At 36.5% G+C, this 14,307-nt stretch overlaps 1 protein-coding gene and 1 non-coding gene across 2 annotated transcripts; one reads left to right on the top strand and one right to left on the bottom strand.

Moving 5' to 3' along the window:
* Positions 1-1,808: 1,808 nt before the first annotated feature.
* Positions 1,809-8,410, bottom strand: LOC113307519. Its single transcript, XM_026555963.1, has 2 exons — positions 7,286-8,410; positions 1,809-6,360 (listed from the first exon to the last, which is right to left on the bottom strand). Exon 2 carries the CDS (start codon positions 6,176-6,178, stop codon positions 4,931-4,933), a length of 1,248 nt encoding a protein of 415 aa, XP_026411748.1. The 5' UTR covers positions 6,179-6,360; positions 7,286-8,410; the 3' UTR covers positions 1,809-4,930.
* LOC113341758 lies at positions 5,679-5,782 on the top strand. The gene has a single exon (XR_003356121.1). It is a non-coding gene; the product is annotated as a small nucleolar RNA R71 (small nucleolar RNA).
* Positions 8,411-14,307: the final 5,897 nt, after the last annotated feature.

Genomic DNA, 14,307 nt, shown 5'->3' with positions numbered 1-14,307 from the left:
TATGATCCAGTCTATATAGCATACGACTTTTTGTCTCATAATAAGTAGGATATAGAATAGATAGACTTTTGAGTGATAGATAAGTTCAAGTCTCCACATACCTTTTTGTTGATGAAGTTCCACGGTTCCTTGAGTAGATCTTCGTCGTTGTATGATGAATCGCCATGAAGTCCTTGAGCTCAACTACACTTTTCTATCCTAGTCCGAGACTTAGCTATGTAGACTAGAAATCAAGACTCATAGTTTTGATCACTAACATTGACAAACATGCTTGATATATCAACGCATGCGAGGTCGACCGAGCTATGCTCTAACAGATTATTTACACTCCAATAAAAGTTTCTAAATCCAAAATGAAAAGAAATCGGATATGAAGTCAGAAGCTTCAATTTTTCCCATATATACGCCTATAATAGTACTAGTAGTGGTATTGGAGTTAAATGAGAACATCGATGTTATCAAAACTCTAAGTATTGATAAAATCGTAAAAAAAAAATAAATAAATTTAAAAGACATAAATAAAACCCTAAAAGGATGAATTTCTTGTTTAGGGAACGCACGAAAGTTAGATTCATTTTAAATAATGCAATAATTGAAGAACACATTATGTTAATTATGGTACCAAAAGATTATTGGTGTTCAAGTCATTATCTTTGTCTGCGATGCAGTGGATCCGGAGATAATCTGAATCCACTAGAAAACAAATTTTTTGTGTCAGGTTTATTGACGTTGTATTGGATATTCAAAATTGAATAAGGAACACACAATAAATCAACTCGTTACCTGGACTTTCTCGACTATTCGGATCGTAAACCAAAAAAGAAAATCTAAGCAATTTAAAAAATGTTAAAATGAAATGAAACAAACAAAGAGAATTGAAAATGACAATCTAAAAGATAATAAAATAGACGATATCGGTCTCTCATTTAGAAAATATCTAAAAATAAAATAAAAGAAATAAACGATATCGGTCTCTTATTCGCCGACCTCCTCTTCAAATCTAGGAATATCCTATATCTTCCTCTTGGCGAAAGAAAGGGTATTTTCACCATTAAAAGAAACAAAAATCTGATAAAGCATAATTTCATAAATTATGAGTGTGCGAGAAATTTTCATCCTGAAAATAGGTGCGCGCTTGCAGTTTTCCGTGTGTGGTTGTTAGATGAGAAAATACGAATTCTCTTACAGGGATCTAGTTACCTAGAGTTTCCCTTTTATATGTATATAACTTAACCTATATATTATAACTACGACTTGATGGATCGGTAGACCGACTTTGTTTTACCGCAAGTGCACGGTGTCAAAAATAGCACACAATAGCAAGCACGGTTCGTTCCCTCAAGAAGTGCGAAAACTACTACTAACTAATATCAAGACCGAACTAACCAAAATTCAATATTTCAGAGATGTTGTATTAAGAAAATAAGATTTCAAGTAAAATAAAGCAAATTTATAATGATATGTAATCAAGGATGTAGAAATATTAGGGTTACGGAATCCGTTGTAGGCTAAAATTTCACTTATGTCTCTCACAAAGGTCTCATTTAACTCATGAACAATAGCAAACCTAGCTATCGAAACACGGAAGATATTTCAATTAAGAACAATAGATAAGGATTATCAAGAGGATACGTTTGTTCTCAACCTAGAAGGTGGAAATCCTGAGCACTAATCATACAAGGCATAAGTAGTCAAAGGAATATCATAAATCATTTATCACCAAGGTTCTATATGGATGTTGTTCAAGAACTCAACTATGAAATATACATGGCATAAAACATGAAAAACTCATTAGACAAACAACCCAATTTTGAGAAACACAAACATTACGTTAACCTTTTTTTTTTGAAACCATTGTTTGAGAACACAAGTAAATTCAACCTACAAGTTCATCTTTCACCCTAATAAGGAGTTTAGCTATAAAAGCCCTCAAAAATAATATAGATAATAACAAGTAAAGCATATGAATTGCAGAAAGCAAAATAGCAAAACCTAGTTTCTTCCCTGATTACCGTCTCCCTTTTCTTCTCCTCATTCCTCCTTAAATAGCACTTTAGTTCTTCTCTTGTATTGGTGACAGCGACCACCAAAGCCCAGTCCAATCACAGCCTCCACTTTCTTAATTCAGGCCCTTTCAAAGTCAGGCCATAACATCCAACTCCGGCCACAGTCTGCACCTCCTTGTTCACAGCCATGACCATGGCAACAACACCTTCCTTTCTTGTTCACCGCCAAGACCTTAATCTTGCCTTCTCAATCAAACTCCAACCACACAAACTGAACCCCATCTGTAATAGTTGTACCAGTGCAAAGCACCATCTCAGCAACCACGCCGTTGACGCTGCATTTATTCAGACCGAGAACTTTCGATTAACTCCATCTTGAGACTGCATACAGACCCTCAAATTCGTTGATATTGTTGACCCCTTTCTGCAGTGAATTTTAGTCTTGAAACTTCATCTTCATTTACATTTCAGAATACCCAAAAAATCATCATTAGGCAATACCAAGTTAGGTCAAAATCCATCTCCATTCTTTGATTGAAGCTTACATGTTTACCTCCTTGTACGAATTGAAACAAAACTGCAAGTAATCAACCACCGAGAAACCCCCAGCTTCCATTCCATTAACATCAAACCTATTCAGCCAACTTCATCGCCTGCTGTAACGTTGCTGCTGTTAAACTCTTCTTGTTCGGACCAAAATTCACAGTAAGGACCCTTCAATACTTTAAACCACAGATCCACTAAACAAGTACTCATCATCATTTAACTTCGAACCCCCAAAACTCAGACCTAATTCACTATCAAGACCACTAGAAAATCGAGAACCCCATACATCAACAACAAATTGATTGAGAAGAGATGCCTTGAGCATCACCAGTTCACAATCGAACTCATTCTGCAGGCGCTAAGTCAAGTCAATTGAATCACCGCTCATGCCTTTGCACTCCGAAAATCCCCAAATTTTTGTAGCTACAATTCCTGTATTCTTGCCTCAAATCCACTTCTTTGAAATTGATTAGCTCCACCAAAATTAGGTCAACAACCCATTTTCATTTCCATTTCAGAACCTCACAGATCTGTCTTGCTGCTGCTTTGCTTCTCGGGTGAGAAATGAATGTTTAGGGGTATCCGCTCAACAACTGGATAAAATAGGAGATGGGGAGATGTCTGCTAAACAACAAGATAAACCACTAAATAGTGGCTTAAAGAAGTCTGCTAAACAGCGAGACTGATAATCAGAATGACCCGCTCAACAGCTGGTCATGTTATACAAAAGAAAAATTTTTAAGACCCGCTCAACATATGGTCATGTCTTCACAAAATTGATCCCTTTTTTCTTTATACTTTTTTTTTTTTTTTTTTTTGAAGAAAATTCATAACGAAATTAAATGCCTACCAAAAATCTATACATACTTAAGCACTCCCCCATACTTGAACTTTACATTGTCCTCAATGTAATTGAGTCATCCAACGTAGAGTTAAGGTGGAAAACTCTAAGGCAAATGAAAATAGAAGATAGAGTGAAGGGAACAAAACTGATGGGTTGACTTCCACGAAGCGAACGATATTTGTTCCCTGCTTGCGCGCAACAAGTAGTCTCAAACAAAGTGAAGATTGATGCATAACAGCAACCTGCCAGCATATATGTAAAGCCTGAAAAGTTGGGGATCAACCCAACACACAAAGTCCACTAAAAAGAGGATCATACAACAATAAGGATTAAAGCCCACAGTAATAAACAAATTGATATCAACCCTGCAATTAAAAGGACTATAATTCCAACCCTCCCATCTGGTCATGTGAAATAACTCAGATATAAGCATAACATGCAAATGATGTTTAGACACGTCAACACTTGTATTATACCATAAATTTTCCCCTAAGCATGTTAAAGTAACTCCACCGGACACATTACTTTCACTAGAGATCAGTAGCGGCAATGTACTAAAATTTTCAGCAAGCATGAGATAATCGGAGTTGGCATCAAGATCTAGACAAACAAACTTCTGTTCCATTTTGTCATTGTGAATTACTTGACCAGTATCCATATACTCAATCCTCATACAAGCATTCTGAGAACTACTAGATGGATCAATGAAGGAATGATTCAATGAGGAAGTTTCGTATAAGACACGATCGTCAGAATCGACAAAATAAGATAAGCAATTATCCGATAATTCAGTTTCAATAAACTCCACACGATATGCAAAGTTTTCAGAATTTTTTTTGAGATTCTCATTGTAACAGCAAGTATAATCATTCACACTATCAATCATGCATACAAGTTCACAGGTTTCAAAAATCGAAGATGAACTTGAAAGGTGAAACACGTTTATCTCCATTTTCATATTTCCAAAATTAAGTTCCATGATCCCATTCCGACAATTGATAACCGCATTTGAGGTAGCCAAGAAATGTCTACCTAAGATGACAGGAATGTGCCCACTAGGATTAGAAACAGGTTGAGTATCCAAAACAATAAAATCAATGGGATAAATAAAACCTTCAACCTGTATAAGAACATCCTCTACCACTGCCCTAGGAATTTTAGTGGACCTATCAGCCAATTGAAGGGTAACATTAATAGGTTTCAAATTACCAAGTTCTAACTGCACATACACAGAATATGGCAAGAGATTCACACTGGCCCCTAAATCTAACAATGCATGTTCAATTCTATGTTCTCCTATAGTGCAAGCAATCGTAGGACAACCTGGATCTTTAAATTTGGGTGAAGTTTTCTGTGTAATAATCGAGCTTACCTGTTCAGTAAGGAAAGCTTTTTTATGTACATTCAATTTTCGTTTCACAGTGCACATATCTCTTAGAAACTTGGCATAAGAAGGAATTTGTTTAATGGCATCTAAGAGAGGAATGTTAACTTTAACCTGTTTAAACACTTCTAAGATGTCACTGGAGCTAACTCATTTCTTACGGGGTAGTAATGCTTGAGGAAAAGGAGCGCCAGGAACATAAGAAATTTCAGATTTACCTTTCTCGGTTTCATTCGTTTCCTTTGGTGTTGAAGGAGTAACCTGTGTAATGGCAGGCGGGTTCCTAACTTGCTTGTTCTCCTCATGATCACTAACATGGTTATCAACGATCCGTCCACTTCTTAGAGTAGAGTAGGCCTGGACATGATGAGTCGGCTTAGCATCAGATGTGCTTACCTCAAAAGGACCCTTGGAGTTGGGCGGGATTTGACGCGAGATCTGATCCTTCTCCCGCTCATTCAGTTGGCTAGCAAGCTGGTCTAGTTGATGCTCTAAGTTCGCCATATATCTTTGAGTAGCCTGCACAAAAAAGCTCATGCTTTCTTCCAAACTAGGAATATTTTGGTTAGAAAAATCGCTAGGAATAGAAGATGGATGTGTAATAAAATCAACAGGCTTAATTTTAGCCTTTCTTTCTAACGACTCAAGTCTTCGTGTCAAACCAGCGAACTTGGCCTCAAAGTCATTGTCAACTTTGTGAACCCCATTGCTACTAGTTACTGATCTTATGGTTTCTGTAGCCTCCCACTCTTGGTTTTTTTTAGCTACTTCATGCAAAAATTTATAACCTTCTTCAGCACTTTTATCGGGAAAATTACCACCACAAAGTGATTCTACCATAGTCAATGTTTTGTAATCTAATCCCTCATAAAGGATCAACCTGAGCCTAGGAGTGTCAAACCCATGGTGTGGACATTGTAACAAGAGATCATGGAACCTCTCTAAATAATCATAAAGAGATTCTCCTTCTTGTTGCGAAAAACTATATAGTTTTTGACGAATGGCAGTAGTTTTATGCCTAGGAAAGAATTTATGCAAGAATATATTAGTCATGTCATTCCAGGTACTAATTGAAGAAGGAGCTAACGCATTTAGCCAAGATTTAGCCTTATCCTTTAAGGAAAAAGGGAACAACCTAAGTTTAAGATACTCATCAGCTAAGTCCTTGAATTTCATTGTTCCACAGAATTCTCCAAAATCTCTAATGTGGTAGTAAGGATTTTCATTCTCCTCGCCATAAAATTTATGAAGTGCTTGAATGGTGCTTGCTCTAATCTCACAGGTTGCTGTGGTGGTAGGCAAAACAATACAAGAAAGTTGAGAGACTCTAGTTGGATACATATAGTCTCTCAAACTTTTAATCGGAGGGTTCGTACCCTCACCATTTGTTCCCGTCATGTATAAAGAGTTAACTCTAACAAGACGATTTAAACAATTCTCTACCTAACCACTAGGTAGATCTTTCGAAAGCTAACAAAATGCAGAATTCAGTTCAAACTCACCTTGCAAAAGCTCAGCGAAATACTTACTTTTCTGCCTATTTTCCAGAGATTCCAGTTGCGCTCTTCAAGCTAAGGTACCTAAAGATAATCAAACAAGCTACGTAAAAAAAAAAAAACTAAATGAAAAATAAAAACAAATTATGTACAAAAATAATACAAAAATAAGCTATATACAAAAAGATATCAATTAGAGAGTATTATGCAACCACTCCCCGGCAGCGGCGCCAAAAACTTGATGGATCGGTAGATCGACTTTGTTTTACCGCAAGTGCACGGTGTCAAAAATAACACACAATACCAAGCACGGTTTGTTCCCTCAAGGAGTGCGAAAACTACTACTAATTAATATCAAGAACGAACTAACCAAAATTCAATATTTCAGAGATGTTGTATTAAGAAAATAAGATGTCAAGTTAAATAAAGCAAATTTATAATGATATGTAATCAAGGATGTAGAAATATTAGGGTTACGGAATCCGTTGTAGGCTAAAGTTTCACTTATGTCTCTCACAAAGGTCTCATTTAACTCATGAACAATAGCAAACCTAGCTATCGAAACACGGAAGATATTTCAATTAAGAACAGTAGATAAGGATTATCAAGAGGATACGTTTGTTCTCAACCTAGAAGGTAGAAATCCTGAGCACTAATCATACAAGGCATAAGTAGTCAAAGGATTATCATAAATCATTTATCACCAAGGTTCTATATGGATGTTGTTCAAGAATTCAACTATGAAATATACATGGCATAAAACATGAAAAACTCATTAGACAAACAACCCAATTTTGAGAAACACAAACATTACGTTAAGCTTTTATTTTTGAAACCATTGTTTGAGAACACAAGTAAATTCAACCTACAAGTTCATCTTTCACCCTAATGAGGAGTTTAGCTAGACATGGATTTCTTAAAAGCCCTCAAAAATAATATAGATAATAACAAGTAAAGCATATGAATTGCATAAAGCAAAATAGCAAAACCTAGTTTCTTCCCTGATTACCGTCTCCCTTTTCTTCTCCTCATTCCTTCCTTAAATAGCACTCTAGTTCTTCTCTTGTATTGGTGACAGTGACCACCAAAGCCCAGTCCAATCACAGCCTCCACTTTCTTAATTCAGGCCCTTTCAAAGTCAGGCCATAGCATCCAACTCCGCCCACAGTCTGCACCTCCTTGTTCACAGCCATGACCATGGAAACAACAACTTCCTTTCTTGTTCACCGCCAAGACCTTAATCTTGCCTTCTCAATCAAACTCCAACCACACAAACTGAACCCCATCTGTAATAGTTGTACCAGTGCAAATATTAGTAGCACCATCTCAGCAACCACGCCGTTGACGCTACATTTATTCAGACCGAGAACTTTCGATTAACTCCAACTTGAGACTGCATACAGACCGTCAAATTCGTTGATGTTGTTGACCCCTTTCTGCAGTGAATTTTAGTCTTGAAACTTCATCTTCATTTACATTTCAGAATACCCAAAAAATCACCATTAGCCAATACCAAATTAGGTCAAAATCCATCTCCATTCTTTGATTGAAGCTTACACGTTTACCTCCTTGTACGAATTGAAACAAAACTGCAAGTAATCAACCACCGAGAAACCCCCAGCTTCCATTCCATTAACATCAAACCTATTCAGCCAACTTCATCGCATGCTGGAACGTTGCTGCTGTTAAAATCTTCTTGTTCGGACCAAAATTCACAGTAGGGACCCTTCAATACTTTAAACCACAGATCCACTAAACAAGTACTCATCATCATTTAACTTCGAACCCCCAAAACTCAGACCTAATTCGCTATCAAGACCACTAGCAAATCGAGAACTCCATACATCAACAACAAATTGATTGAGAAGAGATGCCTTGAGAATCACCAGTTCACAATCGAACTCATTCTGCAGGCGCTAAGTCAAGTCAATTGAATCACCGCTCATGCCTTTGCACTCCGAAAATCCCCAAATTTCTGTAGCTACAATTCCTGTATTCTTGCCTCAAATCCCCTTCTTTGAAATTGATTAGCTCCACCAAAATTAGGTCAACAACCCATTTCCATTTCCATTTCAGAACCTCACAGATCTGTCTTGCTGCTGCTTTGCTTCTCGGGTAAGAAATGAATGTTTCATTTTTTTGACAAAGACGAGGATGATGATAAGAAAATGTGGTGCATAAGCAGCCACACCTTCTGTTCTTCTTAGACCCACTCGTGCGGCTCACATGCTTGGTCTAGTGACATTTCTTCCTTCCACTGAACTACAGCCGTGGCAGTCAAATGATGCAGCTAAGAAAGTGGTTCGAGCCATGAGCAGCATGGGCATACAAGGAAGATCACCATAGGCCTTATCTCTTTTGGTGCCTTGGGCTTTGTTTTCGGAAATGCCATTCAGATCCTTGTTTAGCCAATTATTCTCCGGGTAAACAGATTTCAATTGTAATTCCTATAATTGACTTAAAACAATATTATTAGATAAATATCGAGACCTAGCTAGTATAAATGTGAGTATAAAAGCGTCGCACTTGCGTGCTTATCATGACTCTCTCTAATAAGATGGTTATCCTTCTTGTCTCTACATCTCCTTCCTTCATCTTTGATTCTCCTTAATCACGTTATCAGCACGACTGTACCAACGTGCAATTTTTTTTCTTTGTTCAAGATTGGTCATGGATTATTTTTTTGAAGATTTTCGTGGTTCTGATCCTATTTGTTTATCATCATGGATGCGTTAGGTATTTCTTTTGAACAAAGAAATTTCATTTTCATAATATTTTCTATGGTTCCACGAATGTATGATTGTCTAAAATGGAGATTGCACCTTTAGATCTTCACGAAATTTTAATATGTTTAACCCTATTAGTTATTGTATACTCTGTAAATATTTCAATCGAATTAGAACATGATGCAATCTCCAAAACCTGATTTTGATGAAACTATTATATTCAGAAAAACCCTAATTTATAACAACATCGTAAAACTTAGTTTTAAGAATTACTACCGTTGGATTACGCTGTATTTTTATTATGCTTCCTTATTGTGTTTATTGAAGCACTGTAAAAATTTCATAAAGATCCAACATGGGAAATACTCAAAAGTACGTGATATTTACATTTGTATCTACAGAAATGTGAATTGGAACAGTCATACGGCGTCATGTATATCTTTTTATATAGCCATTGGAATACCTTGAAATTTTGTTATGTTTAGATAAACATGTTGATGAATCTTCTGTAAAAAATTCATCATCATCGAATATGTTTACAATAGGTTTCCGATCACCACAGTTGGATGATGAAATTTCCAATTTCAGGGTTAACAATATATTTGGGCCTCTATCATAATTGTTTCGAGTTTATTATCAACGGGCATAAGTACTTCATATATAATGGACCATATATGCGCATTTTTGTTATCCATGAACTAGTCAACCCAATGGACCGGGACTTGACCAAACAGTTTACCGGGTTTTGATTAAACCAACTCGATTAGAATTTGACCTTTTGGACTCAGAAGTACTTGAGCGCCATTAAGGAGCCTATGATACAGAAGCCATTTGTGTGTACAAGGGATATACAAAAGGTGATATGAGTCATAAAAATATTTCCATTTTTATCTTTTCAACTTCATCAATTATATTAAAGTAACAGTAGATGCTGAAGTATGTTGACAAGAGATTCACGGTCTTTAGTAAGCTATTCATTCCAATGTAAGTGGTTGGGAGGCATGTGAGATTTTCTTAAACAACAATGTTTACATTGGGATAAAGAAATTTCTCAACTTGAGGTAACTGTGCCAAGGATAAATATGGAAAGAACCTCGAAGAACAGGGGGTTAGACGTGCTAAATCATACCAATATTGAAAAAGTTGGAAATGAACCTTGTTATAGGTATTGGTACAAACAATATAATGCAGGTATCATAGCAGCAACCAATTGCCATCTATCTAGGGAGTGTTTTTTTTTTTTTTATAAACAACCACAAACTCATTGTATATTAGAGGAAGGTCATAATGTAGACATCAATTTTAATGGCAAGAAGAACTTTGCGTTACTAATGGGATTATCCAAATTTGATTATCTCATTCAGTTGAACTAGATCCACTGTCTTTACTTATGGAATGAAAAGTATATCATTTCCACGAGACAGAAATACCCTAAAGCACTTGAGGTATAAGGATCATCATGTGCATTTCATCCACATGAATTGTAACACTCCAAAGTACTTGAGTTGAACCCCACTTTTGTTACATAATAAGGTTACACCACTTACCAAGTCTCTTAAGACTCGATGTCTAACAGATAGTGGTTTCCTTCCCACTAACTTAAGGAATATACATTAGTTAATTAACTAATTCCTATTAATTTAGTGTGACTACGATGATTGGATCATCGACCGAAGCACTGCTCAAACTTTGTTGCCAAGAGGAAACAAAGATTAAAGGTCACAAAAGCTCTATATGTACCGGGAGCTAATTACACCTTGTTAAATTCCAAAAAAAAAAACCCATGCAGGTGGATATCATATGGAAGCTCACAATGATGAGAATGTAATTAATTGCATTTTTTATTGTCTTCAATGAATATGGAAGGAAGCATATTCTTATAGAAAGTTACGAGTCAATTTGGTGAAATGAAAATCACTAGTATTTGAATTATTGAATCCATATTGACCCGACAATGAAATATTGGGTATTGACTCATATAGGCTTTGGCATAACCATAAAGCCATTTTGGTTGCGACATGATGATCGTTTTGAAAGGACTCATACGTACTTCGCTTTATTTATGAACGAGACAACAAGAAAAAGATTGACATAATGAGAAGTGACGACATATCTCTCAATAAGTGTTTTCTAAAGTACTAGATGCACAACCCCCCTTCCCATTATGCTTTTAAGTAAGAAAGCATATCACTCATTTAACAAAGTCTTCAGTAAAACAGGATCGAGACCATCCTAAGATGCAAATGGTAAAAAGATCCATATGACAAAGAAAACGAGGTGATATTTAGAAAAATATCCATGCACAATGCGGACCATTAAAGTGACTTATGGCTCTGGTGGATGTTTTGAAATTTTGGACTAGTTATAGTTCCCAAGTAATGTTGCGTTTGGAAAGCTACTAGCATATATTATACATGTAAGGACTCACCACCCCTTGTAAATGCTAAAGAGTATACATCAAAAGGAATTGAGGGTTATTAAATGTTTAATATGATCAATGTAAAGGATCTTATACCCCATGGTCTCGCAAAGGCTATCATCAAAGGTTATAGATGGTACCTAAGGCATGTTTATGCGTACAAACCTACCATTAACTTCTTGGGGAATATGCAATATTAAACGCATCTTCACTTATTCATTTTAGACCTGACATTTGTGTTCAACAATTCTTTGCGTACAAGTTGATAACTGGATATAAACCTGACATTTTTTGGTTGCACCATATATGTGCCATTACGAGTCCACATCGTACTACAATGAGTCCTCAAAATGATTAAGTGATCTGTTGGACAAGAATTTCCAACAATTATCCGCAGTTTGAACCTTTTGGCATGCGATCTCTCAACCGCTGATTTTCGGACAGTTACTCTAATGGGATAGTCTTCTTGTCGTTAGGGGGAGACAGGAAAAAGTATTTTCCAAGGGAACGGTAGGGAATGTCGTGGCGTATTCCCATTTAGTCTCTCATATAGACTCATATACTCCACACATGGAAATGTGAAGTGAAATAGGATTATCGATTTTCAGAATGTACACTGATATCGCTAAACTGACTAGATCACGCATACCAAGTGCAAACATGCATGTAAGGTCAGAAAAAAAATCCTTAATAAAGGATATGCACCGTAAACTGAGGTGTTACAACTACACTTGGTGGAAGTGTGGCTGAGGTCGTGGCTCCATGAAGGACGATGGAGAGACCACTAGGTTCGATCAATGCTCAGCTAGAAAGGAATTAGGTGCATAAGGCACAACCTAATTATTCATATCATCCGAAATCATCTCATATTATTGTCTCTAAGTATGTCCATGAATCAAACTGGAGGACGCTTCGAAGTTTTTAATGATTCTAGAGAACAATGAAATCCTAATGGGTTATGAGAATGCACATAAGTTAATGGAAGGATCATGCGTGCACAATGATGATATAATTCATAAATGGGTTCTCTAGAATTAGAGCACAATGAGATCAAACCATGCTTTATTTTGATTTCTTTCAAACAAATAGCATATTTGGCATATGCAATCCAGGTAGAACTTTGTTCTTTGACAAATATATAGGTATTTGGTGTGGTAGTTCTAACCAACCAAGTGTAAAGCCTGTGGGACATATGTGATTATTTGTCACTAAGTGTAGTGAGAAGAATGAGGTCTTAAAGTATAAAGAATCACCTTGTGGCGCGAGGTTTCTTACAAACTCCTGGATCGCTTACTCTTTTGAACGTCATAATGTTCTGTTAATTGGTTTGCTTGGTAGTTTCAAATGAACTTGAAACACAGTAGATGTGGTTATATCTCTGGAGATTTAGACTCAAATATATTTGCAAAAGTGCATGATGGCCTTTTGCTTCCCAAGTCAAATGACTCTAAACCACGGAGTGTGTTTGCAGTTACACTGGAACACTCACTTATTGATTGAAACAATCAGGCGGACGTGGTATACCCGTGTAAGTGACAATTTGATTGGGAAGAGGATAAACAAGTAAGGTTTCGTGCCATACGTATTAACTAAGTTCCTGATTCAGAATTATAGATATCTATGTCGATGGTATGGACATGATAAGTACTCTTGATGGAATAAGAGATCTTATTACAAGCTACTTGAAATCCTAATTTGAGATGAGAACCTTGGGAAAGCTCGACCTTATCTATGTTTTAAACTATAAACCGAGCTTGTGGTATATTATTCCACCGGTTTGCATATGTCCGTTGTCAGGAAATTTAACAAGGACCTGCATCTTGCTAGCACTCCCATGATTAGTCGAATTTCACATGTACATGAATGACCATTTCGTCTAAAGGAATATGACGAAGATGTGTCGGGAGATGAAATCCCCTATCTTAGTGCAATAGACGCATTATTGTACTTAGATATTGTACACTCGACAAAGTACACCATCCTCAGTGAACTTGTTAACTAGATATAACTCAGCGCCAACGTAACGTCATTGGAATGGTGTAATGAATGTAATCATATACTTTAAAGGAACCATTGACATGAGTTTGTTTTATCCCTACAAAGACATAAAAAAAGGAATGTTAAAGGAACTACAATCCAAAGGTTGGTGATTATGAAGGAACAATAATCTCTTCTCCAACGAAAGTAATATATCAGCTGGAGATATGGTAGACTATTTTCTAAGTCACTACCGGTATTCAGTCTCAAAAAGTACATGACTAAAGGAACTGTCTGGAACAACTGTGAAAGTAATCAGGGGGTGATGCCGACATCAAGGGGAGGATCCAAGGATATGATGTCGACATATTTTACTTCGAAATTGAAGTTGTGTTGTACTCTTTTCCTTCGTCGAGGTTACCTTTTCCCACATGGATTTGTTACTCGGCACAGTTTTTAATGAGACAACAACAAACACCGGGAAGTAATTTCCCAATTAAGGCTATTATCTTTCCCATGAGGATTTTCTGCCTTAGGAGTTGTGAAGCAACTAATTAACTTCAACGGAGCAAAGTGATCATCTGCAATGGATCACCTTTACATGCATCTGTCAGGTTGTACTCTTTTCCCTTCGTCAAGGTTTTGTCCCACTGGGTTTTCCTTGTCAAGGTTTTAATGAGGCAACATATTAGAGTCCAACTATGTTCTAGGTTTGCTTAATATTATACTCTTTTTCTTTAATTTCTGATCTTGTCCCTATGGGTTTTCCTGATGAAGTTTTAAAGAGACAATTAATTTAGACTAGTCGGTCCTTGAAGATCGTATTGCATGTGATGAACTACATGTAAATTACGAGATAACATGTGAAGAGTTGTACCAAGGTTGTCCTACTGGGTTTTTCCTTGTCAA

Source organism: Papaver somniferum, chromosome 1 (assembly GCF_003573695.1).
Source record: "Papaver somniferum cultivar HN1 chromosome 1, ASM357369v1, whole genome shotgun sequence".
Lineage (NCBI taxonomy): Eukaryota > Viridiplantae > Streptophyta > Magnoliopsida > Ranunculales > Papaveraceae > Papaver > Papaver somniferum.
This window is presented reverse-complemented; position numbering and strand designations above follow the sequence as displayed.